At 47.4% G+C, this 27819-nt stretch overlaps 1 protein-coding gene across 1 annotated transcript; it reads right to left on the bottom strand.

Moving 5' to 3' along the window:
- LOC307126918 (tripartite motif-containing protein 16-like) lies at window positions 1-27819 on the bottom strand. The gene is made up of 6 exons (XM_079817789.1): window positions 27191-27819; window positions 8844-8927; window positions 8530-8757; window positions 5536-5695; window positions 5335-5382; window positions 1-4650 (listed from the first exon to the last, which is right to left on the bottom strand). The coding sequence occupies exons 1-6, from the start codon at window positions 27752-27754 to the stop codon at window positions 4091-4093; spliced, it is 1644 nt and encodes a 547-aa protein (XP_079673915.1). The 5' UTR covers window positions 27755-27819; the 3' UTR covers window positions 1-4090.

Raw genomic sequence — 27819 nt, 5'->3', positions numbered from 1 at the left:
TCAAAAAGGTATTCCTTCATGAATTTATCTCATTAATCTCATTAACTCATGATCATTGTCTTCAAAAACAGCTTGGACAGTCAAGTTAAAGATATTAAAAATAAATACAATACATGAAAAAATACACAATAATGTAGACTCATTGATGTGTTTGTTCATGACGTAAGATTAATGGTTAGTTTAATGATTATGAACACAAATAAAACCATGGAAAATGTCTTGGTTACGTATGTAACCCTCATTCCCTAGAGGAGGGAACAGAGATGTCTGTCGGAACTGACCAATGAATTGGGGGATTGGGGATCGCTTTCAGAAACCAATCTACTTTGAGGGTAAACTAAAGGAGCCAAAGAACATTGGTATGCGGTTCACACATTCCACACTCCTCCCCACCATGCGGGTATAAATAACAAAGTGAATGCACCGCATCTTTGCTTTTCCGCTGAGGAATCAAACTTAGTGACTCGGCCGTTAAGCGGAGGTACAGCAACTGTGGCGAGGGGACGTACGACTCCATTCCCTCCTTCAGGGAATGAGGGTTACATACGTAACCGAGATGGTTGAACTGACTGACGAATTGGGGATCTACCAACACGCCACTGCTGCCTTTCCAGCGCTCTGCCTGAGCTCCCTGGTCCGTCCCATCTGTTGGAGCAGGAAATCAGGGCTCTAAGCAGAGAAGGTCAGTCACTGCTGTTCCGCAAGACCCACTCAGTGTGATTAATGGATAACGCTGGGAAAGCGTGCCCCTCTAATGGAAGGGAACGCTGCAGAAGCCACATCCTGCTCATAGGAAGGTGAAATGTGGAAGTTACACATGTGGACTAGCCAAGCAGGGGTAGTGTAGGGTAGTACAACATATGAAAGTCTCTGGGGTGGTTCCAGCCTAGTTCCATGGGGGAAGCAAGCTCTGTCAAGCCAAAGACACGGGCTAGCCGAGTAGGGTAGCCTTACTGTGGAAGAATACACATATGGGATCGACACATGGACTCTTACATATGGCACCTAGCCTAACACAGGTTTAACCATGCATACGAGTGTTGGCCTGGCATCAGACGCTCCGCCACGTTTGACTGCCGGGGGTGACGGAGGTACTCAACAGGGTCAGCCATTTCTGGGGAAAAGACGCATGTATCCGGGCCAACGGGCAGGAGTGGCATTGCAAGCCAACACTTAGAATGGGTCCTTTGCGCTACTGGCCACTAGGGGCGAGTATACGGGAAGACACCGGCTCTGCACAAAGGCTATACAATCTAGCGAACATGTTAGGTGTCGCCCTGCCTGCAGCTCTGCCAATATCTGTTAGCAAGGCGCCTTGAGCCAACGCTCAGGAGGAAGCAACACTTCTGGTTGAGTGCGCTCGCAACCCGAATGGGCGAGACACGTCTTGGGACTGATACGCCAAGACAAGGAAGGAAAGCATGACTCCGAGGGAAGAACACCATTCAACGAGCAGGTTTCACTTCAATGCATAGAGGTGCCTCATTGAGGGGGCTCGAGCGGAAGTGATGGTGTCTACCACCGAATGGGGTAGGCCACCTAGAACCTCTGCGTCCCGTCCAGGGGTCCTCCTTGAGATGCGCTGTCTGGTTGACCGAATCCAGCTCCATACTGAGATAAGAGGTCCTCTGCACAGAGGAGAGTTTGCTCTTGTCCGAGTTGACCCAAAGTCCCAACTGGCTGAGGTGACTGAGTACCATGTCCCTGTGTCCGCACAACTGATCCCGAGACTGAGCTAGTATGATCAAGTCGTCGAGATAGTTGAAGATGTGAACGCTGCATTCTCTGAGCAGAATAATGGCTGCCTCCGCTACCTTCGTAAAGACGCAAGGCGACCGGGACAGCTTGAAGGGAAGGGCTTAGTACTGATATGCCCATCATTCGAGCGCAAAATGTAGAAACGTTCTGTGATGAGGGAGAATTGATAAGTGAAAGTACATGTCCCTCAGGTCGATCGTACCTATCGAGAACTAATCTCGGGGACGGATGCATTCGAAAATGCATTTTTGTATTAGCATCTTGAACGGGAGCCTATGAAAGGCCCAATTCAAGGTTTGCAGGTCCAAGATTGCGCAGAACTTTCTTGGGTACAGTGAAGTAAGGGTTGTAAAACCCAGTCTTCATAGCGGCTGGAGGGACCAGCTCGATCGCGTCCTTCGGCAGTAGGACCTAGATCTCTGCCCGCAAGACAGGAGCATCGCTGCTCTGCACAAAGGGAAAGTGGATCCCCCTTTGCTGGGCACTGGACTGAATCGCATAGCCAAGTCTGATGGTACGGATGAGCCTGCGTGTCGATCGCTGTGATCCTCAGGTCACCACCAAGGCTATTAACCAAAGTAGGTGCCTTCTGAGTTGCCCCAGAAGGCGAACTAGATTGGGGAATAGGTGAGTCTGGACCTTAACACCGTGATGGTCCTGTTCCCGCAGTGGACACATCAACCATCCACAAACGCCACCTCAGCGTTCCGAATCGTGTCCGTCATCCAGAAACACATGGCTTGAATGACATCTTGAAAAAGATGCAGGTTCATTTAGAGGAGGAGGAGTGTGGGATGCTCATTGACTCGTTTAGTTTACACTCTAAGTAGATTGGTCTCTGAAAGCGATCCCCAATTCGTCAAACGTGACCAACTGAAAGGGAACTAAATTTATATTTATTGCATTACAACGTCAGTTATGCACAGAGGCATTTATAATCACAAACTTAATTTTCTTCACTCCTTATAGTGCACTCGACTGCCGTACACTATATAGGGATCAGAGAATAAGGGAACGAGTGAGAGAGAGAGCAGACAGAGACATCAAGGGGGGGAGGGGGTCCTGTGCTGAAGTCGAGTCCAACTCTACGGCTATTCAGAGTCTTTTGTAGTCGACTTCCCATCATCACAATCTGACCAGCATAAATACAACAAGTGTGTTTATTCCAGACTGATTCACAACAACATCCCATAAAACCCTGAAACTATCTCTTATTCATGAAACCCCACAATCAGAAGATTAAACTACAGTAACAAGGAAATAATATAAAATATAAAAAACATAAAATGACATGAATAATAATAAAATGAATAAATTACTAAATGTTAAAATGTGTAAATCAAATGACAACTACATGCATGACTAATGATTATAATATAAAATGAAAGAAAAAGCACAACAAGTAACACACACAGACAGGTTTCTATTAGAATCATCCTTCATTTACACAGGAATTGATCAACAAACGGTGCGATTGATTCATTCTCTTCCATCTGTGTCTTAATTCCCTCGACATTGACGTTCCTGAATTTCTTTCACTGTTCTTTAAACTCTGCAAATTCACTCTCCACATGTCTTTTGAGATCATCTTTGGATGTCTTAAATTCAGTTTTGAGTTGAAAGTCTTGGATTTGCTGTTATCATCCAGACATGTTTGCAGTGAGTCTTCTTCTGTCTCATATTTTCTATCTCTTCTCTGTTAGTTTCCCTGCCTGTTTGTTCTTTGTTTCTCTTGCTCTTCGCCTTGTTTCCCTCACTCATCCCTAAATATTCTCTGACTTTATTTGTATCTAGTTTAGTGGGAGCTCATCATTTACTCAACAAATGTGGCTCTAACGTCGACTAGAAGAACCTGAACATGTTATTTTAGTGACAGAAGTTCAGCTGCAGTATTAATGTAATGACATGTAATGTAATGTATTGTAATGTAAAACATGACCTGCATGTCTCTGTTGTCATGGGCTCTTATTTTGAAGTCCTTTTATCTTGTTGTGTCTGGTTGTCAGTTTCTGTGGTTTAGTTTCTGGTTCCTGTTTCCATTGCTTTCTTGTTATTTTCCATAGCAACCCTTGTTTGTAACCATGACAACTTCTCACCACCATCACCTGTCCTTCATTTAGTCTCTTGCTATCTAGTGTATTTAAACCCTCAAGTCATCTGATGTTGTGTTAACGTTTAGTGCTGGTGTTTATTAAATATAAGTGTTCATCGTCTTTCTGCGTCAAGCCTCTTATCTTGAATTTTCTAGTAAAGCCAGTGTGTGACAGTCACTCATTTGTCATGCAGCTCAAAGCATTATGCGTAGAATCTCTCATCAGTCTATTGTGATTAATCAACACAGTTTCACTGATGATCCACGATAAACCCTAAACCCAGGATAGAGCGGCTGAGTGAATGTGGTCTGGACTGTGTGAATGAGGGTCATTGTGTCTCCAGAGATATTGTAGAAGGACAGAGTTCCTGCTCTGTGATCCACATACACTCCTACTCTATAGATATCAGCATCATCATACACTCCTACTCTACTGCTGATGGGCTCTACAGCGAGTTCAGTGTCTTTTTTATTGTGTAAGAATGAGTAACTGGCGGGATAGCAGATCAAACTCCAGGACTGATCATTACGTCCAAACACACAATCTTTACCCCGTCCCTTCCTGCTGATGCTCTTATATGACACTGATACAAAGACCTTTTTCCCACTCCACTCAATCTCCCAGTAACTGCGTCCACACACACTCTCTCTACACAACACCTGAGGATACACATCAAATCTGTCAGGATGATCAGGATACGACTGAGGATCTGTGCGAGTGCCAGTAATCTCTCTGTTGCTCTCAGACAGACAGAGGTGTTCATTCACAGTGTTCATATCCAGATTTATCTGGTGGGAATCTGATGGAGAGAAAACACATCAGGACAGGAACAGGAATTCACAAATGGGCGCAAATGCATTTGCTATTTAAACAACGTGGCTCAGGACGTGAAAATGATAACTGCATCTGGCTGAAACTAGCAAAAAACACTTTGCCTTGCACCGTATTGCACCACACACACACACACACACACACACACACACACACACACACACACACACACACACACACACACACACACACACACACACACACACACACACACACACACAATGTTTAAATTGTAAATAATGGCTAAAAGGGGTGGCCCTTTATTTCAATAGTCCACTTTAGACATTCTACTGACTATAAGTAACTTTGCAACTACATGATAACTTATTCCCGTAATATATGTTCAGTTAATTATTAACTACCACATAAATAGTGGCTAATATGCCTTTAAAATATGTATAAGTTAATCATCACCGTGTTAATGATTAACTACCACATAATTATGGAACTTTAAAATAAAGTGTTATAATTATTTTAACTCTTCTAGTTCAATATGTCAGCAGTGTCTCCGTACAGTTTACTGGCTATCCTGTGCAAATCATCATTTACATGATCAACTCTAAAGCTCTTCTGTCATGTTTTCTGTCACCTCATATAGGAAGAAAATGAACACACTCAGTGAGTTTTTCTGCTTGTTTTCTTGGTGACTTACATTGTAGGAAGTCGTCCCTGGTCCTGGGAATAATGTTGGTTGAAGTGACTGTGGAAATCAACAGACATGAAGAGTGTGATTATCATGCCAAGAGAAAACGATCCCTGTATCCGTTCCTAAGACATTTCTAATATGATCTTCTACATGATATGAGATGATGGAGGATCATTTCTGAGAGTAGATGAATCTCCAGGACTTTACCTCTGTCAGAGATCTTCTTCAGCTCCTCTTTGCAGAAATCCTCCAGTTTATCTCTCAGATTACTAACAATTTCTTTCATGACATCAAAAAAGGAGAGAGAACTGAAGGAATTGTCATTTACGTCTGTAGATTCAGGAGGAGCTGAGAGAGACTGGAAACTCTACAGAAAACAGAAATCAAAGCTCATCACCTCCACACTTCAGCCAATAACCTGCACTACTGTCAGATTTGAGTGGCTCTTGTTGATCTTTAGTAACTTTCCTCAATCCAGCACTACTTCTCATATTCATTATATTACATTAGAGCTACAAATTCAAGCGTTTGCCATTTACACCATATGTGAACTTTCTAGGAAATCATTTGGAAGAAAAAGCTTCTGCCAATAACATAAATATAACAGATCAAGCGCATCAGTGGGGTTACATTCAGGGCTGTTTCTAGACACAGACGAGCTAGTTAGCATGGTAACGTAGTGACACTGCATATTAGCAGAAAATCACCACGTTTAAGCAGCTGAATATCAGCCATAAGAAAAATATTTTAAATGTTATTAGAAAGACTGCGATCCTGAATCTGCATATTTTAGCGCATATTGAAATTATATATTTTAAAAATGAATGACAGCAACTGCAAAATACTGTGTTAGGTTTGTTATGACCATATAAAAAAAACAAAAAAACATTTGTACAGAAACCATGAAAATTATCCATTTACATCTGAAAATAAAACGTCTAGGTTACTACTGTAACCCCCTTTGCCTGAAGGAGGGAACAGAGACGTTCCATTGGACTGACGTCATGGGGTCTCGCCTGGGAGCCCAATCACCTCCAAGTGATAACAAAACAAACCAATGAACATTGGCCAGTGAGATTTGCATGCTGAGTACCACCTACCCTAATATACTGGTATAAATGGGACCGGCATTACTCACTTACAGACTACACCCTGCCCGAAGGGAGGTAACAGATCTCTGTAGTAGGCCCTACCTAGCCAGGGAGGAGCTTCTACCGAGGAAGAAACAGGGCAGAGCAGAACCACCCAGTGAAAGACACGGATATTGTTGGACAATACACATATGGGATTACCTACAGGGTTCAGGGTTCGCCAAGTGGGGAACTCACCCGAAGAGCAAGTGGCGCCGCAAGCAAGCCAGCCTTCCTGCACATTACCTGCTTGTACCCAACACGCGGGAAGAAACCGGCTCTACTATGAGATTATATCAACTTGCGAATGTGTTAGCTGTCGCCAAGCCTGCAGCTCTGAAGATGTCTGCCAGAGAGATGTGCCAAAGGCCAGGAGGAGGCCACAGCTGAAGTAGAGTGGGCCCTCACTCCGAGGGAACATGGCTCGCCTTGGGCCTGGTACGCCAAGGCGATGGCATTCACTATCCAGTGGGCCAACCTCTGCTTGGAGACAGCCTTTCCCTTCTGCTGGCCTCCAAAGCAGACAAAGAGCTGATCTGAGCTTCTAAACCTCTGTGGGTGGTCAACGTAAACACGCAGTGCGTGAATGAGACACAGCAACGCAAGGGCTGGGTCTGCCTCCTCCGGGGGACCCTCCTGGGTCTGCCTCCTCCACTTTTAAGTTTACCCCGTCCTGAAAGGGAGTGTGAACTCTTGGCACGATTCGCTGATTGAAAATGCCTGCAGGTCCCCCACCCTCTTGAATTAAGTGAGTGTGGTCAAGAATGCTGTCTTTAAAGACAGGACTTTAAGCTTAACTGACTTTAAAGGTTTGAAGTGAGCTCTCTGTAGACCCGAAAGTATGACAGAGAGGTCACAGGAAGGGATGAGGCGTGGCCTGGGGGGGATTTCACCTCCTGGCAGCTCTCAGGAACCTGATGACCAGATTGCGCTTTCCAAAATTACCTGCCATTAACAGCATCATGATGTGCTGAGATGGTGGCCACATATACCTTTAAGGTGGAGCGGGACAGTCTCCGCTCCAAGCCCTCTTAATGGAAGAAAAACACAGAGCTGACCGGGCATTTTCGGCCCGGGCTGCACTCAGCGAACAGACTCCGCTTCAGTGCATAAGCGCACCTCGTAGAGGAGCTCTAGCTGAAGAGATAGAGTCAACTACCACTGGCAGTAGGTCACTTAAGTCCTCCACGTCCCATCCAGAGACCACATGTGGAGGTTCCAGAGGTCTGGATGCAGGTGCCATATGGTGCCCTGGCCCTGAGAAAGCAGGTCCTTCCTCAGGAGAATTCGCCAGGGACTGTCATGCTCCCTGACCTTGCACAGTGTCTAGAAAGGTGAATAGAATGAGCGATCACAGTACAACCTTTTGGCTCTAAAGCAAAAATAGGAATGAAGTGAGTAATGCATGTCCTATTTTTACCCATATGTCTGGGTAGGTGGGACTCGGCATGCAAATCTCACTGGCCAACGTTCATTGACTCGTTTTGTTACCACTTGGAGGTGATTGGGCTCCCAGGCGAGACCCCATGACGTTAGTCTCCTCTTCAACCACTTTGAAGGGGGAAACACAGCTGGAAAATATCTTTGAGGCCGGCGTGATATAACGCACACAAAGGAGTCATCTGGGTAGTGTACCATGTGATCTACATGGACATACTCATGGGTGTGATCCTCAAAGGAACGGTCAAACAATTATGAAATTGGTATCATCAAGTTAATTGAATTCACCATGATGTAAGAAACCAGAAGGGATCATTTGGTTAAATTTTTTTTAAATATTCTGTAAGTTTTGAACAGTTTGTTGCACTTGTGGAGTTTTGCAGCTAAATATATATCCCAGAAGAAAGAGCTCAAAACATGTTTCCTAAGAGATTTCCAGAACGGAAAAGCATTTATAAGTGCTTTATAAAACAAGATGATCAGATGAGAATCTACCTTATAATTATATAAGACAACACACAAAATTCCTGACAACATCGCTGTCAATGGCTCATTCTGCTCTCATGAAATGTTTCTCTATGAGTCTCTTGCTCAAATCTACTATGATCCTGTTCTTCTAGATCTCTGTTACCTGCAGGAAATGGATGTGATTCTGTGTGTGTGAAAGCTGCTCCAGCTCAGCGTCTCTCCTCCTCAGATCATTGATCTCCTGCTCCAGTCGCTTCAGTTGTTCTTCAGCTCGACTCGAGTTTTCCTGATCTCTGATCCACTGTGTGGCCTCAGAGCGGCTTCTCTCAATGAGGCGGATGAGCTCAGTGAAGATCCTCTCACTGTCCTGCACTGCTGTCTGTGCAGTGCTCTGTTAGGACACACATCACAATCACACAGTGGCTTCAGTGAGTCCTGGTTGAGATTTCTCAAACTTCTCCTCTTCTCCAGACTCACCTTATGAGCCTCCACAGCCTCTCTCAGCTGCTGAAGATCTTTCTCTCTCTGCTGGAACAACCTCTGCATCTCCTTCAGCTGGTGCTAAAACACAAACCAATAACAGAGATGTCCCATCACATTACTGTCAGTATATCTGTCAAGGTTCTGTCAGTTTATTCTTGGTTTTGAGCCCTGACGCTCCTGTATTGTCTTGTCTTTGTGCATTCTCTTGTCTGTGTGCTTTGTTTCATGTTCAAAGTGTGGTGTTTGGCACATGTCTAGTTTGGTTTCAGTTCTGTGTCGGGATTCAGACATTCATGCTTCTGTGTGTTTGTATTCTGTTGTGAGTGCACAGGATGAGCATTTCGCTCATTCTCGTGCGCTCTGTCTTATTTTGTAAGCGTGTGGTTTTGAGTTCGCTCTGTCATGCCTTGTCCAGTTTTCGGTCTTGAGCCTGAAGTGGTGGTCCGATATCTGGAAATCCCAGTTTCCATAAAAAAATTATTTTGGGAGGTGAAAAGATGGCGCCGTAGAGTTCTGACGCAACTCCAATGAGCTCCGACAATATTCGTTCAATTACAGAGGAGTCAAGTAACGAAGTACAAATACTTCGTTACCTTACTTAAGTAGAAGTTTTGGGTATCTATACTTTACTGGAGTAATTATTTTTTAGCCTACTTTTTACTTCTACTCCTTACATTTTCAAGCAATTATCTGTACTTTCTACTCCTTACATTTTAATCATAGCCTCGTGATTTCGGCATGTTTTCATTCCGGCTTGTCGTCAAAAAAAAAACTATCCAGATAAATCGTGCCATCCGGATAGAGTGAATTTGATTGTGGTTGGATGAGAAGGATAAACACAAACCGTTCTGACACCCTATTGGGCTGTAGGCGATCAATCACGCCTGCACCTGCACAAATCACACACCATGCTGCCAGATAGGGCGGGTTCTCGCCGACGAGCACGCACTTTCAGCCAATCAGCGATCAGCAGGCAGATGTGCTCATTCATGACTTTAGCCGGGTTTTTAGCGCGATAACTCGTAGCTGTATATTCCAGTGATCGCTATGACAGGGGCATAAATATACAGTAAGTTGTATCTACAGTAAAGAGTGGGAGAGTGACTCAACTCTCAAACGTGAATTACACCTGTGACTCGAAGGCTCTTTATAAATATAACCGTGACTCCTGTCCATCGTCATATACACACTTAGGACATCTGCAACCCCGACAGCTGCTGAAAGAGGTTTAAATCAACGATTAATCCGTTTTGACTGTGCTAAGTGCATGTGCCATGTACTTCACGAAAGACAGTGTAGTTTTGTCAAAGCAAAGTGCAACACAAAGGTAAGCGCATTGTTGTTATTTTTTGTTGGCGGATTATTGTACAGTATCAATGAATTACGCATTTTGGCAGTGCTGTGTGCATTAACGTGTGAAATGCCTGTTAATTACATTGCTTTTTCCAATCTCTATATTGGGCACTTTTTGCACGTAAATTGGCTTCTTATTGTTGACATTGTGTTTTTCTGAGGGATTGCATTTTTGACAGTTTCTACCTGGACATATTTGATCCGTTTTACTGGGAAATAGATTTTTTCAATGTTATTTTTTAAGGAGATAAAATGGTAACTTACTTATCAACATTGATTGGTATGGCAATAAAATAATATCACATTATTTTGGCAGTTAAAGTTTTGGGATTTTTTTTTTTTTGGGACTAGTTGCCTATAAGTATTGTAAAGGTGCAAAATGTAAAAATTCAGAGGCATGTTATCAATAACCATTTTTTTTATATAAATGTACATTTGGTGAGTTTTTGGGCTGGAAATCGTCGACCCAATCTGGCCACACTGATCACACATTCAAATAATGGTTATTGATAACATGCCTCTGAATTTTTACTTTTTGCTCAGTAGTACACATATGGTTCTTTAATGTATTTGCATTGTCCTAAAATGCGTTGATTTTCAATAGGAATATATGCAGCTGAAATGGGTAGCCTATGCATCTAAAAAATTCCAACATTAACTTTTTAATATAACATTATAGTCATTATGGCCTTTAGAAAAATGTTTTTTGAGGAGGTGGGGTATGCACTGTGGTGCGGCCTAATCTTTTGTCCTTAAAGGGATACTTAATTTGTTACATTTATATAGCGCTTTTCTAGGCACTCAAAGCGCTTTACATATATAGAAGGGGGAATCTCCTCAACAACCACCAATGTGCAGCATCCACCTGGATGATGCGACGGCAGCCATATTGCGCCAGAACGCCCACCACACACCAGCTGATTGGTGGAGAGGAGGCAGAGTGATGAAGCCAATCTGTATATATAGGGATGATTAGGAGGCCATGATGGAGAGGGGCCAATGGGCAAATTTGGCCAGGATGCCGGGGTTACACCCCTACTCTTTATCGAAGGACATCCTGGGATTTTTAATGACCACAGAGAGTCAGGACCTCGGTTTAACGTCTCATCCGAAGGACGGATACTTCACCCAAAAATTAAAATTGTCATAATTTACTCACCCTCAAGTTGTTCCAAACCGGTATGAGTTTCTTTGTTCTGAAGATAATTTGAAGAACGTTTGTAACCAAGCAGATTATATGCAACCATTGATTGCCATAGCATTTTGCCCCTACTATGGCAGTAAATGGTTGCTCTATCTGCTTGGTTACAAACATTCTTCAAAATATCTTCCAAACTCATACCGGTTGGAAGTACTTGAGGGTGAGTAAATGATGACAGAATTTTCATTTTTGGGTGAACTACCCCTTTAATGGCATTTTTTCCCCTTACATTACTTTTACTTTTATACTTTAAGTAGTTTTGAAACCAGTACTTTTACACTTTTACTTGAGTAATAAGCTTGAGTTGATACTTCAACTTCTACAAAAGTCTTTTTAAACCCTAGTATCTATACTTCTACTTGAGTAATGAATGCAAATACTTTTGACACCTCTGTTCAATTATGCTTTTAAGTGCTTGGTAATTCACACAAAAAAATAAACTTTCTCTTTAATAATGAGTCTAGAAGATTATTTCGCGAAACCAACTAGTAGTAAATCCAAGAACACGAAAAAATAGACGAAAATCGGGCTGGTCAAGCCTGAACAAGCTACTATGGAGGCCTGCACCCTAATATAATGTGTGCTATAGATACTAAAATTGCTACGTTCCTGGAAGCAATACATGACCAAACAGTCCAACTTCAGATGATGAATCCGCGAATTGGGGATGTGGAAGGAAGGATTGCTGCTGTTGGGACTCTTACTTCATCCGTGGACGCAAAAACAGCAGCCTTGGAGAAACAGGTACGTGAATTGACGGACCACATCGATGACCTGGAAAACTGAGGATGCAGATGCAACGTTCGAATCATCGGCCTACCTGAAGCGACAGAGGGCTCTGATCCGGTTAAGCTGGGCATACACTCTGCGATTTCTGTGCGATTTCAGCAAGGTTACCTACTCACACTGTACGAGTAGATCGCATACGATGTAAAGCCAAAGCTCACGATTTATGTGCTCACACTGTGCGGTCCGATCGTCGAGCGCGACTTGTCTGCTCACACTGTACGAGTGAAATATGCGCAAAAAAAATATATATTATAGAGAGATAGCCTATTAAATGCATCAGCTATCGACATCAAGAGCCTTTAGCATTTACAATTTATGTATATATATGAACATTATTATTAGGGTAGGCCTACTTTTATTATTAAATTGATATTAGCCTACATTTAATTTGCCCCTGCGCTAATTTTATAACGCATCAATGCATAACCGATACTCTGCATAGGCTAATAAAAGAATAGATAGATTAGCTTACTCCTCATTATTTAAATACATTTTGCCTAATTAAACAAGGAATTATAGGCCTAGAATTAAAATGATTATCAGTTTATAATATGTCAGAACACTGCAATAATATCAGTATTATCAGAAAGTAAGAGCAGCTTTATTTCAAAAACATCTTGTTTAACATGAAATGGGCCTATACTTCTCTTCTAATTTGTTTCACAATATGGGCCACAAGAGAAATATTAAGAATATAAATTAAGACAGTTATAGGCTACGTTATCAGCATATGTTAAAGAAGATGTATCTTGTCTCTGTGAGAATGTGCCGAAAGCTTGTCAGATTTTAGGTCTGCTCGTCTACTTTCACTTTCACCGACTTTCGCACACATTGTGTTTTTGCGGGATATCCACTGACTCGCCTTCATGATTTAAAACGAAAAGAAAAAAAAATCGCCATGCGCCATGACATTTTGTCATTCTTTTCTTTTGTCAAATGTTGGACAACGGTTCACATTTTCCCCATGATAATAAAATTAAGTAAATATTAAATAATAGTAAATAAAATAATTTGTGAAAGTTAAACAAGTAAATTAATGTTCAAAGTTAAATTAATAAAAGAGGCACTGATAGTCTAAACACGGTGGTTTGAACGTCTTAGATTATCCATTTTACAGCACGAACTGGAGGCAAGAAACAGTTTGCTAAATTGCTGCTGTTTGATAACTTCCTACAGAACTTAAAGATCTCCCTATTTTCGTTTTCTTTCTTTTCGTTTTCTTTTTTGCTGATTTAAAGATGAAATGGTTCAACTTCTGCTTTCGTGCAGGCGCAGAGAAATAGAGCAATCACTTCTAGCTCTGCTTCAGCTGTGCGATACTCTCACGAGGGGCGACCAGAATTACTGACATGCCAGAAATTCATTCGACCATCCGATTGCCGATCGGGAGAGGTTTATCGTGTTTCGTTTCCCACTGTACACTGCACGAACACCTCACGACAAACGACGCACGATAAAGTTGAAAATCGAGCCGACCCAAAAAGAGCCGCACGAGTCAGAATTCGGCTCGAAATCGGACGAAAATCACACAGTGTATGCCCAGCTTAAAATTCTTGGAAAAGTGAATTCCTGATCATCTTCAGATAACCACTAAAGCTGGGCGCATCAAGTTGAATCAGGCGCATCGTCCGTAAGCAGCGAAACCGGGTCTGACTCAACGTTCTAGACCTGTGATAATCAAATTCCACAACTTCACAGATAAACAACGTGTAATGGATGAAGCGCGTGTGCTGGAGACGACAAATTGCCAAAGGTCTTATTCTTCAATGATTTTTCAGCGGCATTGATAAAAAAACACAAGGCGTTTGATAAGGTGAAAGCACGGCTAAAGGAAAAGAAGATTGATTATGCACTTCTGTACCCAGCAATATTAAGAGTGATGATCGATGGAAAGCCTAAGAAATTGGGTAGCCCAGAAGAAGCATCTGCTTTTGTGGCCGCTTGGGATAAATTAGTGCAGGTTTGTTGCGGACAATTCTGACATTATCTGGTGGATTTACTACTCTAGTTTCAGTAGAGTATGTGTTTTGTTTAAAGGGGCTATATGCGTTTTTCTGAAATTTAAACTCGTGACTGACACCTGTGGCCAAAAAACAGAACGTCTCAGTTACGGATGTAACCCTCGTTCCCTGAGGAGGGAACGGAGACGTAACGTTAGTGACTAACGAATGGGGGTTTCGCTTAGAAGCCTATCATCTTCGAGCTTAGAGAATGCGGCATGCGGAATTTGCATACGTAACTCCGCCTCACCGCGTGAGTATATAAGGAAGTACGTGGCAATATCGCATTATGTTACCTGCTTGAGGAGCCAAGACTGAACTCCTGCGTTCCAGGTAGCACAGCTGATGTGGCAAGGGGACGTTATGTCTCCGTTCCCTCCTCAGGGAACGAGGGTTACATCCGTAACCGAGACGTTCCCTTTCGTTCAGTCACTACGACGTAACGTTAGTGACTAACGAATGGGGGTCCCAATATAATCCCGCCACTCAGCTGTCTTCCAGTGCCCTGCGTAAGTGTGAGTACCCTGTCGTAAGACTAGTACGGACGAAGGACTCCCACTTATCACAGGAATCGGGGAGCTCACCTGAGGAGAATATCGCACGTATCCAGTCCGTGGAGTGGAGTGCAGAGCAAGCGAAGACACCTGAGCCTGGCCCATTACCGGCCCCTCGGGGGGGCGAGTACATAGTCGGACACTGGCTCCACTCGGAGATTGTAGAATCTGGCTAATGTGTTAGGTGTCGCCCAGCCTGCAGCTCTGCAGATGTCTGCTAGCGAGGCGCCATGCGCTGCGCCATGCGCCAAATGAAGAACAATGGTGTCCACTATCCAGTGAGACAGCCTTTGCTTTGAGAGAGCACTTCCCTTCCGCTCTCCACCATAACAGACAAAGAGCTGGTCTGAGGTCCTGAAACACTGCGTCATGTCTACGTAGGCGCGGAGAGCACGTACTGGACAGAGCAATGCCAAGGCTGGGTCTGCCTCCTCCAAAGGCAGCGCTTGCAGGTTCACCACCTGGTCCTTAAACGGAGTGGTGGGAACCATGGGCACATATCCAGGCCGGGGTCTCAGGATCACGTGAGAGTTAGCCGGCCCGAACTCCAGGCACGCTTCGTCAACCGAAAATGCCTGCAGGTCCCCGACCCTCTTAACTGAGGCCAATGCGGTCAGCAGAGCCGTCTTCATAGACAGAAACTTAATATCAACCGACCGCAAAGGCTCAAAGGGAGGCCTCTGCAGAGCACTTAAAACTACTGCGAGGTCCCAAGAGGGTACGAGAGGAGAGCGAGGAGGATTCAGTCTCCTGGCTCCCCTCAGGAACCTGATGACCAGGTTGTGCTGACTTACCTTTTTGTTCTCCAAGAGATCGTAGTGGGCAGATATTGCGGCCACATATACTTTGAGGGTGGAGGGAGACAGCCTTCGCTCCAACCCCTCTTGGAGAAACTCAAGCACGGACCCGATTGGGCATTTCCAGGGGTCTTCTTGGCGGGAAGAGCACCAGGTGACGAAGAGGTTCCACTTCAACGCATAGGCATGCCTAGTGGACTCTGCCCTAGTGGAAGTGATGGTGGCGACCACCGTAGGTGGCAGGCCACTCAAACCTGCCGCGTCCCGTCTAGGAGCCACACGTGGAGGTTCCACAGGTCGGGACGCGGGTGCCATAGGGTGCCCCGTCTCTGAGTAAGGAGGTCCGGTCTCAGAGGAATAGGCCAGGGAGGGGCTGTCGCAAGGAGTATTAGTTCGGGGAACCAGGTCCGGCCGTGCCAGTACGGGGCGACCAAAAGGACCTGCTCCTTGTCCTCCCTGATCTTGCACAGGAGCTGTGCGAGTAGGCTCACTGGGGGGAACGCATATTTGCGTAGGCCCCGCGGCCAGCTGTGCGCCAGTGCATCAGTGCCGAGCGTGCCCTCGGTCAGGGAATAGAACAGGCTGCAGTGGGAAGAGTCGTGGGAGGCAAACAGATCTACCTGTGCGTCGCCGAACTGTTCCCAAATCGGCTGGACCGTCTGGGGATGGAGTCTCCATTCTCCCGGGAGAGGCTGAAACCGCGAGAGCTCGTCGGCTGCGTGGTTCAGGACCCCCGGAATATGGACAGCACGAAGGGACCTCAGGCGCTTCTGACTCCATAAAACGAGATGGCGGGCGAGTTGAGACATACGGCGGGAGCGTAGACCGCCCTGGTGGTTGATGTACGCTACTACGGCCGTGTTGTCTGTCCGGACAAGCACATGTTGACCCTTCAGCAACGCTTGGAAGCGGTGCAGGGCGAACCGTACTGCCAGCAACTCGAGGCAATTGACATGCAGGAGGCGCTGGGGTCCTGTCCAGGAGCCCTCGGCTGCTTTTCCATTGCACATGGCACCCCAGCCCGTGGCAGAGGCATCCGTCGATACGACAACATGCCTGGACACTCGTTCTAAGGGCACACCGGCCCATAGAAAACTGAGGTTCGACCACGGGGTGAGACCGTCTGTAAGCAGGCCCGAGTCACTTGGATCCGGAGCGTGCCAGACTGCCATGCCCATCTCGGGACTCGATCGCGAAGCCAGTGCTGAAGCGGTCTCATATGAAGCAATCCGAGCGGCGTTACCGCGGCTGCAGATGCCATATGCCCCAGGAGCCTCTGAAATTGTTTCAGTGGGACCGCACTCTTGCTCTCGATTTGACGGAGGCAAGTCAGCAGAGACTGCGCGCGCTCGCTCGTAAGCTGCGCGCACATGGCGACCGAGTCGATCTCCATACCGAGAAAAGAGATCCTCTGCACGGGGCAAAGTTTGCTCTTTTCCCAGTTGACCCGAAGGCCCAGACGGGCTTAGTGGTGGAGAACCAGTTCTCTGTGTCCGCAAACCTGCTCTCGAGAGTGGCCCAGTATGAGCCAGTCGTCGAGGTAGTTCAGGATGCGAACCCCGTGCTGCCGAAGGGGCGCAAGGGCTGCCTCGGCGATCTTCGTGAAGACGCGAGGGGACAGAGATAGCCCGAATGGGAGGACCGCGTACTGATATGCCCGCCCCTCGAAAGCAAACCGTAGGAACGGTCTGTGTCGAGGAAGGATGGAGACATGGAAGTAGGCGTCCTTCAGGTCGATCGCTGCAAACCAATCGTGAGGACGAACGCATTCGAAAAGGCGTTTCGCAGTCAACATCTTGAACGGAAGCCGGTGAAGGGATCGGTTCAAGATGCGAAGGTCCAGGATTGGTCGTAACCCACCGGTTTTCTTGGGTACAATGAAGTAGGGGCTGTAGAACCCCGACTTCATTTCGGCCGGAGGGACAGGCTCGATCGCACCCTTCGCCAGCAGGGTGGCAATCTCCGCACGCATGATGGGGGCATGGGCCCCGGTCACGGTATAGCGGACTCCCCTGTAACGGGGAGGAGCCTGCGCGAACTGAATTGCGTAGCCGAGCCTGACGGTCCGCGCAACCCAGCGGGACAGCCCCGGAAGCTGAAGCCACGCTTCCAGAGACTGCACCAACGTGGTCATACGGACGGCAGACGTACCCAGGGTGGGGCAGCGAGGCAGCGTTACCGGCCCGGACAGGGGAGGCTGTTGGGCGTCCCGGGGTCGGGACACGGTTAACGGCTGCGCCCTGACAGAGGAGACCAGGGAAGGACGCACGTTCCACTGGGGTCTGCTCTGCCAGGGGGCTGGCGACAGAGAGGGATGCGAGTGGCGAGACCCGAGGGTGGCGTGCACTGCCGTCACCGATCTCTGGGAGCTCAGGGATGGGGGTGTCAGTTCTTTCTTTAACCACATTAGGGTGCTGCTGACCCGGGGGCCAGCAGCTGAACAAAAGATTCTCCCCCGGCCCTCCACCGGGGGAAGGAGCGGCCCTGCTGCCGTCTCCTGGAAAGAACTGCCCATCCCTGAGCCGTCCGCATCAGGAGCGCCGCTTAGCCTGGCGTTTCTTCGCGGGCTGCGGGGCTGGAGCGGACTGGGACGCCTTCCTGCGGTTGCCTCTGCGCGGCCCGGGTGGAGGCTGCTGCTTGGGTGGCGCAGAGGTAGAGGGAACCGCAGGAGGGCGCCCTCGGCGGCGAGCAGGCTGAGGCAACTGCACGGGCGGTGGGGTGGAGGCAGCAGCTGACCGCCGGGGCAGTATATGTTTTATGGCCTCAGTCTGTTTCTGAGCGGCCGAGAACTGTTGGGTGAAGCTCTCGACCGCACCGCCGAATAGCCCATCCTGGGATATTGGGGCGTTGAGGAAACGGGTTCGCTCAGCGTCACGCATATCGGCCAGGGTGAGCCATAGGTGTCGCTCCTGGACCACATTTGTGGACATCACCTGACCCAGGGAGCGCGCGGTCACCTTCGTTGCCCGGAGAGCAAGGTCGGTGGCGGCACGCAACTCATTGCTGAGTCCTGGGTCACCCCCCCCCTCGTGCATGTCACACAGCAACTTGGCTTGGTAAGCCTGAAGAGTTGCCATGGCATGCAAAGAAGCAGCGGCCTGCCCCGCAGCTCTATAGGACTTCGCCACCACGGAAGACGAAAACCTACAGGCCTTGAAGGGGTGCTTTGGGTCACCGCGCCAGGTCGAAGCGCTCTGTGGACACAGTTGCATCGCAACAGAACGTTCGACTGGGGGGACCCCAGTGTACCCTTGAGCCGCGGCTCCATCGAGGGAGGTGAAGGCGGAAGAGTTCACCAAACGTTCGCGGGAAGACAACGGGGACTTCCAGGAATGCGCGATCTCTTCATGCACCTCGGGAAAGAAAGGAATTGGAGGAGTGGTCGGACGGGTGTCCGAGCGCGCTGCCCCCAAAAACCAATCATCCAACCGCGAACGCTCAGGCTGAGGCGGAGGGTTCCACTCCAACCCAAGCGCTGCGGCGGCCCGAGACAGCATGGCTGTCAATTCTGGGTCCAACTCGGGCAATGCTGGCGCACCCGAAGGTGGCAGCACAGCCGAATCATCATCCTCAGATGACTCCAGCCCACCTTGTGATGCAGCGATAGATATCTCTTCGTCCTCCGCCGCGCCAAACGCCACAGTCGGGACGGCAGGAGCCGGCCCCGATGTAGGCGCTTGAACACGGGCCGGGTCAGGTGCATGAGAGGGGGGTGTGGGCAGAGGCATGAGCGTCGGAGCTTTATTCCACACCGTCACCCTTAGATCACCCTGGCCACCAGCCAAAGTGCCGCCTCCAGGGGAGACCGCAGATTGGGGGGTGACAGAGGGGACTCTCGTTCCGGCATCAGCACGGAGTTCACGGAGTCTTGATCGAAGCACTGAGATGGCCATGTTCCCGCAAAGAGAGAACATGAGTCATCCACGAGCGCTGCCTGAGCGTGCTGAAAGCCCAAACACGTCACGCAGCGCTCGTGCCCGTCGAAAGGCAGAAGCGATCTACCGCACCCAGAAGTGCACGGGCGAAACATCCTGAAAAGGGCGTGCCACGTGCAAGCTCTTTTATGAGAGGAAACTTTGCAGTCGATGCCGAAGCGCCCAGGGAAACACACACCAGCTGTCAAACGGACCACTGCGCAGATCAGCAGGCAGGAAGTATGCGATCACTGGAACGCACCATCACACCAACACCGACTGGAAAGCTGCTCGTCTCGAAGAAGCTGACAGAGTCTCAAAAGGCTGTAGGAGTGAAGAGGTAGGGTACTCTTGGCTCCGAAAGCAGAAACATAATGCGATTTTGCCACGTACTTCCTTATATACTCACGCGGTGAGGCGGAGTTACGTATGCAAATTCCGCATGCCCCATGGCATTGGCACGCCATTGGGCGTTTTCTCTAAGCTCGAAGATGATAGGCTTCTAAGCGAAACCCCCATTCGTTAGTCACTAACGTTACGTCGTAGTGACTGAACGAAAGGGAACTGCTCTTATTTTCTGCTCACTCTCGCAGCGGTGGTGACGTCATATCCACAGACAGCGCGTGAAAAAACGACCCGCCAGAAAATAGGAAAAATAGGATACAGGCTTATAGGTGCACCCACTGTGAGCGGACAAGGTGTCAGTATGCTCATCAGGAGATGTTTGAGTCATAAATGGTAAAATAAAAAGGCTATTGTTACATTTATATTGGGGAAAAAGTTGCATATAGCCCCTTTAACAGCCCAATGTTGTAATCGTATGTTCTTTTCATTTGCAAGCATACTCTTGGTAGCTCGTTAGGAGTAGGTTTTTATTTACATTTTTTCTAAGGGCATGTGCGCTTTGAAGTGGGATAGCCTCGTTCTCCTTTTCTTTATTGGTCTGGTATGTAAATCATTCGAGGTTGTAGATGGAAAGTTCAGGGAAAAGACTGAATTCCCTCGTAGGTTAAATTACAGGGATTACACCAATATTTGTCTGATTTTAGATGATCGCTTGAATTTGTGTTCACTTAGTGTTTTTCTGCTTTTTGTTAGGTGCCACACCAGAATAGATCATTTTTTATGACCTCAATTGATATCATATCTGACAGTCGTATTGGGAATATAGTTGTATCAGACCATGCTTGTGTTACCTTAACCGTTAATTTGAAAGGGTGTTTTGGACAGACTAGATACTGGAGATTAAATCCTACCATTTTGAAGGATCATAATTTCACATCATACTTTAGAAATGAGTTTAGGCACTTTTGGATATAAATAAACAATCTACGGATGACCCTTCTCTTTTATGAGAGACATGTAAGGCCTATGCCAGATGTTTAATTATCTAATTTTCTGCTAATAAGAAACGGAAAAAACAAGAGAAGCAGGAAGTATTGGGAAAAGAGCGAAAAGAGAGGAATTGTATTTTAAAAACTGGTCTTAACAGCGAGTTTTATAAAGGATTTCATGATTACTAGATCCAATGTTTGAGATGTTTAAAATCTCATTGTCAGGTAAAGGCCTCCCTCAGATGCTACAAGATACAAACATTTCTGTTATCCTAAAAAAGGGGAAGCCCCCAGAATCCTGTTCGTCATACAGACCTATAGCGTTGCCCCCTGTCACCCCTGCTTTTTGCAATTGCATTAGAACCTTTGGCAGAGGCTATCATCTATATATATATTCAAGGTTTGACCATAGCTACTACACAGCATAAAATCAGCCTTTATGTGGATGATGTTTTATTATTCTTATCCTCACCTGAGACATCGATACCTCCTCTCATTAATAGTATTACTTTGTTTAGCTCATTTTTTTCGATACAAAATTAATCTAACTAAGTCTGAAGTCTAATTCATATGCCAAATACCATACCTCTTTTTCCCCTCAAATGGTCTCCTACAGGGTTTAAGTACCTGGGAATCTTTGTGATCCCTAACTTTAATCAGATGCATAAAATTAATTTCACACCCTTGTTTGAGAAAATAAAACAGGATCTTGATCATTGGAACTCCCTTCCAGTTTCGTGGTTGGGTAGAATATCATCAATTAAGATGAATGTGCTGCCTAGGTTGCTTTATCCCATTCAGATGATTCCAGTTGTGTTTTCTAAAAGGGTCCTGAAAGATCTAAATGGATGGCTGAGCTCATTCATATGGAGCAAAAGACGGCCAAGGCTTAAGATGTCAGTTTTACGATTACCAGGATCTAAAGGGGGTTTAGATCTACCCAATATCAGAACATATCAGCTAAGTGCCCATTTAAGTCATATTTCTCATTGGATAACAAAAGATGCCTCCTCAGTGTGGTTAGTGTTAGCAGAGCATAACAAAGCATAATAATTATACATATTAACAGTTAGACATTGAAACACATGTATCTTAATATCCATTACAAGACTTATTGTTTCTTAAAAGTTAAAAAAAAAATGTAAGAAAATTGTGATAATCCTATTACTCTTAACACACTTAGAGCAATAATTTGGCACACTTAGCGGTTAATCAGGCGTTTAGAGGGTAGGTCCAAATTTACCTCTGTATTTTGCATAACCCAGATTTCCAACCAGGAATGAATGATGCTTGCTTCAGGCTTTGGTGTGACAAAGATGTTGCTAGGCTTCAAGATTTGTTTATTGATAAAAATGTAATGTCATTTCAACAAATTGTAGATAAATATGGGCTTTCAAAATCAGATTTTTACAAATTAGGCATTTTATACAGAAGAGTCTAAAGGATAATTTTGAAATAACTCCAGTTGAGAGATTGCTTTTTCAAAAATAATAATATACTATAGAATACCCTACATGTATAATTCACTCTAAGACAGACTTTTTCTTCCAGACCATTCGTCTCGGTTACGTATGGTAACCCTCGTTCCCTGAAGGAGGGAACGAAGACATACGTCGGACATCACCGACGAATTGGGATCCCTTTGGAAAACGCCACAGTTACTACCACTTCCAGCGCCCAGCGAAGAAGAGGTCCCTCAGACCCCGTCTGTTCCAGGCGGGAAAACTCACGCAGGGAGAGTCACACTGCTGTTCTGCAAGACCCACTCAGCAGACTATTGGATAACGCTGGGAAGCGTGCCCGGAGGGGCCACTGCGGAAGTCACATCATGCCCAGAGGAAGTTACCATGTGGAGAATACACATATGGACTGGCCTTGGGGTGGCCCCGGCCAAGCAGGTGGGGGAACAACACCGTACTGAGACGACAGAGGAGACTCTGCCAAGGGAAAGACACAAGCTCGCCGTAGGGAGCTGTACCGTGGAGAATACACATATGGGACCGCTGCTGGGGTCACAACATATGGAACCCAGCCTAACGCAAGTTCCACCACATCCGACTCAACAGGGTTCGCCGATCTATCCTTACGGGAACTCGACTGGAGCAAAATAAGCGCACGTATCCGTTCCATAGGGAAGAGAATGGCGCAGCAAGCCGACACTCAGAATGGGCACTTCGGTGTTACTGACTATGGGAAGTGAGCACACAGGAAGATACCGGCTCTACAAGGAGGCTATAGAATCTAGCGAACATGTTAGGTGTCGCCCAGCCCGCAGCTCTGCAAATATCTGTCAGCGAGGTGCCACGAGCCACCGCCCAGGAAGAAGCTACACTCCTAGTGGAGTGGGCTCTTAACCCGAGCGGGCAGGGAACATCTTGGGATTCATACACCAAGATGATGGCATCCACTATCCAGTGGGCCATCCTCTGCTTGGAGACAGCCTTTCCCTTCTGCTGTCCTCCGTAACAGACGAAGAGCTGCTCTGAGGTCCTGAAGATTTGTGTTCTGTCCACGTAAGTCTGCAGTGTGCAAACTGGACAGAGAAAAGCTAGGGCTGGGTCTGCCTCCTCCGAAGGCAGCGCTTGCAGGTTCACCACTTGGTCCCGGAAGGGAGTGGTGGGAACCTTGGGCACGTATCCGGGCCGGGGTCTCAGGATTATATGAGTTCTGAATTCCAGGCAGGATTCGTCGACCGAAAATGCCTGCAGGTCCCCTTCCCTCTTGATGGAGGCCAGTGCAGTCAGGAGTACTGTCTTCAGGGACAGAACTTTGAACTCAGCTGACTGCAAAGGCTCAAATGGCGCCCTCTGCAGTGCGGTTAGCACCGGAGTTAAGTCCCAAGAGGAGGGCAAGGCGGAATTAGTCTCTTCGCCCCCCCTCAGGAACCTGACGATCAGATCGTGCTTACCTGAGGACTTTCCATCTACCATGTCATGATTAGCGGCGATAGCGGCAACATAAACCTTAAGGGTGGAGGGAGACAGCCTTCGCTCCAACCCGTCTTGTAGGAAGGAAAGCACCGAACTGATCGAACATCTTCGGGGGTCTTCTCCGCGTGAAGAGCACCAATCGACGAACAGGTTCCACTTCAACTCGTCTCATAGCGGGCGCTCTAGCGGAAGTGATGGTGTCTACCACAGCCTGTTGTAGGCCACCTAGAACCTCCACGTCCCGTCCAGGGACCAGACATGGAGTTTCCAGAGGTCCGGACGTGGGTGCCAGAGGGTCCCAGGGGAGAGGGAGTCAGGAGGTCCTTCCTCAGAGGAATGGGCCAAGGAGATGCCGTCGCGAGGAGCATCAGTTCCGGGAACCAAGTCTGGTTGGGCCAATACGGAGCCACCACCAGGACCTGCTCCTCGTCCTCCCTGACCTTGCACAGGAATTGTGCAAGAAGGCTCACTGGGGGAAACGCATATTTGAGTAGGTCCCGGGGCCAGCTGTGTGCCAGAGCATCCGAGCCGAGGGACCCCTCGGTCAGGGAATAAAACAACTGGCAGTGGGTCGTGTCCGGGGTGGCAAACAGGTGTACCTGAGCGGTCCCGAAGCGACTCCAGATCAGCTGGACCACCTGGAGATGGAGTCTCCACTCTCCCGGGAGCACTTGCTGACGTGAGAGCTCGTCAGCTGCACGATTGAGCAGGCCCAGAATGTTAATGGCTCGAAGCGACCTCAGATGCTTCTGACTCCACAAGAGGAGATGGCGGGCGAGTTGTGACATGCGACGGGAGCGTAGACCACCCTGTTTGTTGATGTACGCAATGGCCGCAGTGCTGTCCGTACGGACCAGAACGTGCTTGCCTCTGAGCATCATTTTGAAGCAGCTGAGTGCAAGACGAACTGCTAACAACTCCAGGCAATTGATATGCCATTGCAGTTGAGGCCCCATCTACAGACCCGAAACTGCAAGCCCATTGTACGTGGCACCCCAGCCAGTGGATGAGGCATCCATGGAGACAACAGCATGCCTGGACACTTATTCTAGAGGCACTCCTGCCTGTAGAAATGAAGGGTCCAACCACTGGCTGAACTTTTGGCGGCACCTCGGCGTCACTTGGACACGGAGGGATCCGCTGTGCCACGCCCATCTCGGGACTCGGTCGTGTAGCCAGCGTTTAAGCGGTCTCATATGAAGCAACCCTAGCGGCGTTACTGCGGCTGCTGCTGCCATATGCCCCAGGAGCCTATGAAAATGTTTCAGTGGAACCGCTGTCCTGCCTCTGAACGAATTCAGGCAGTTCAACACTGACTGGACGCGCTCCTCTGTGAGGCGCGCTGTCATGGTGACCGAGTCTATCTCCATACCGAGAAAAGAGATCCTCTGTGTGGGACAGAGTTTGCTCTTCTCCCAGTTAACCCGAAGCCCCAACCGGCTGAGGTGACTGAGCACCATGTCCCTGTGTTCGCACAACTGCTCTTGCGACTGGGCAAGGATCAGCCAGTCGTCGAGGTAGTTGAGGATGTGAACGCCATGCTCTCTCATGGGAGCAATGGCCGCCTCCACGACTTTCGTGAAGACACGGGGCGACAGGGACAGCCTGAAGGGCAGGACTTTAGGACTGTGTAGGACTGTGATCTCCGCCTGGAGCACAGGAGCGCCCTCATTCGACACAGAGGTGATGTGAACGCCCCTGAACTTGGGGGGACGCCGGGCGAACTGAATCGCATAGCCGAGTCTGATGGTACAGATGAGCCAGCGAGACGGTTGGGAAGCCCTAGCCAGGCTCCCAGCGACCGTGCAAGCAGGACCAACGGCACCACAGACATACTCGCAGCGGGGCAGCGTAGCGGCATGCAGGGACCCGACTCGGACGGGGTTGTGGCGGCCCAAAGTGGGGTCTGAGTGTGCTGTGTAACACTTACCTGCTTCCGCTAAGGGGGTGTGCGAGTGTGGGAAGGCCGCTTGTGTGTGTCCCCACAGCCGGCACCCCCTGCTGGCGATTGGAGAGGCGCTTGAGGGTGACAAGGCATGTGAGCGTCGAACACCGCCAAGCGCGCTCTCTTGGCACCCAGAGATATTGGAAACTGCTCTTTTATTGACAATTTTGGTAACGCTGGTACTGGGACAGGAACAGAAAACAAACGACAACAAAGGATTTTCCCCCGGCCCTCCTCCGGGGGAAGGACTTTCCTCCATCTCTGGGTGGCCCGTCTCAGGGTCTCTTACGACGGCGCTTGCCACCTGGCTTGGCAGCGGCCTGAGCGGGCTGGACGGCCTTCCCACGGCCGGCTCCACGCCCTCGTGCTGGGCTGGGGCGGGAGCGGGGGAGACGGTAGGCGGACTCCTTGAAGACGAGCAGGCGGAGGCGCTGCTGCCAGCAGCGGGGTGGAACTTCGCAGTCAGACTGGAAAAGAACTTACAGGCCTTGTACGGGAGACGTGGGTCACCATGCCAGTTGGAGGCGGTCGCCGGACACAGGTGCATCACGACGGCCCGCTCAACTGGTGGGATCCCCACGTAACCTTGTGGCCAAAAAGATAGTAATACCACAACTTTTATCCCTGTGATGGGAAGTTACGGTGTTTTTAATTATATTAATCTTATATAAGATGTTTTTGTTTTGAAGGGGAATTCTACAAGGGGAATTCTAGTTTTCTGTAGTAAACAGGTTTTGGTTTGATAACCTTTGATACTTTTCTCTATAAAACTAGTGTGTTCGTTGTCTGTAGCCTTGAACAAGTTCTCGGAAAGTTTTGTGTTTTCACTGAAGGTTTGACAGCTGCAGATAACACCAACTAAGGAGTTGTTATTGTGTATTTATGTTATTGACTAAGAAGCCCTCACCCACTGAAATGAGGGGATCAAATAACATGCAGGGCTTCCATCTCTTCTGACTGTGTTTAGGTGTACGGGATAGAATATAAAGTTACAATACAAAAATTGTTATGCCTATGGAAAGCCCCCATAAAACTTTTCCCCTAAATGTGAAAGTGTGTATGACTGCTCAGTCTGAATGCTGGCATCCACTCACAACGGCTGCTGTGACCCTCTGAAAAAATTAAGATATTTTGATATATTCATCTAGCTAAAATATTGTGATTCACCCTTATGATAAGGTCTGTTTAAATGTCCTTAAACTCATCATTAGAATCTTATTTTATCACTTGCTCATAGAGATGAGGGGAGAACACACATAAAATGCCTCTGTGATGGAATGCTAAATCCAACACGTGGCCTGCAGATAGAACCCAAAATCAGAGTTATAAATCTTCTAAAACGATCATTTTTAAATTTGATCCCCCTGGAGGATATAGAGGATCGTAAGCCAACATCGCTATTTCAAATATGCACTGGTCATAGGTCATATCGATCCTCTGAGGATACCCATGGTCAAAGGTGCGACGTGAGATATATAAACAGTGTCAGCATTATTTCATCAGTGTCTAGTTTAAAGTTCATACCTGTTTCTCTGCTGCAGCTGATACAGTGTCGTGGGTTTTATGTTCGTCCATCGTACACAGCACACATATATACGTCTCATCGGTGCGGCAGAAAACCTCAAGGGGTTTATCATGTGTTTGGCAGATCATCTCCTGCAGTCGTCCAGTGGCATCGGTCAGATTGTGTCTCTTTCTTTTAAACAAACTCTCATGTTCTTCAAGATGATTCTGACAGTAAGAGTTCAGACACCCCAGACAGGACTTGACGGCTTTATGTTTTCTTTCAGTACAGGCGTCACACTGCACATCTCCAGCTCCAGCGTAACAGTCATCAGGAAGTTTTCTCTTCTTCAGTTTGTCCACCACATCAGTCAGAAGGGTGTTTTTAGCTAAAGCAGGTCTTGGACTGAAGGTCTGTTTGCACTGAGGGCATCTGTAGACTCTCTTCTGATCCTCCTGATCCCAGCACTCTGTAATACAGCTCTTACAGTAACTGTGTCCACAGGGAATGGTCACTGGATCCTTCAGGAGATCCAGACACACTGAACACAGGAACTCATCCTGAGAAATTCTGGCTTCTGCCATTTTACAGCTTAAATACAGAGACACAAACACACAACAGCTCCACTTCACTTCAGTTTCTCTTTCTC

This window comes from Gobio gobio (assembly GCF_949357685.1).
Source record: "Gobio gobio genome assembly, chromosome: 5".
NCBI classification, from domain to species: domain Eukaryota; kingdom Metazoa; phylum Chordata; class Actinopteri; order Cypriniformes; family Gobionidae; genus Gobio; species Gobio gobio.
This window is presented reverse-complemented; position numbering and strand designations above follow the sequence as displayed.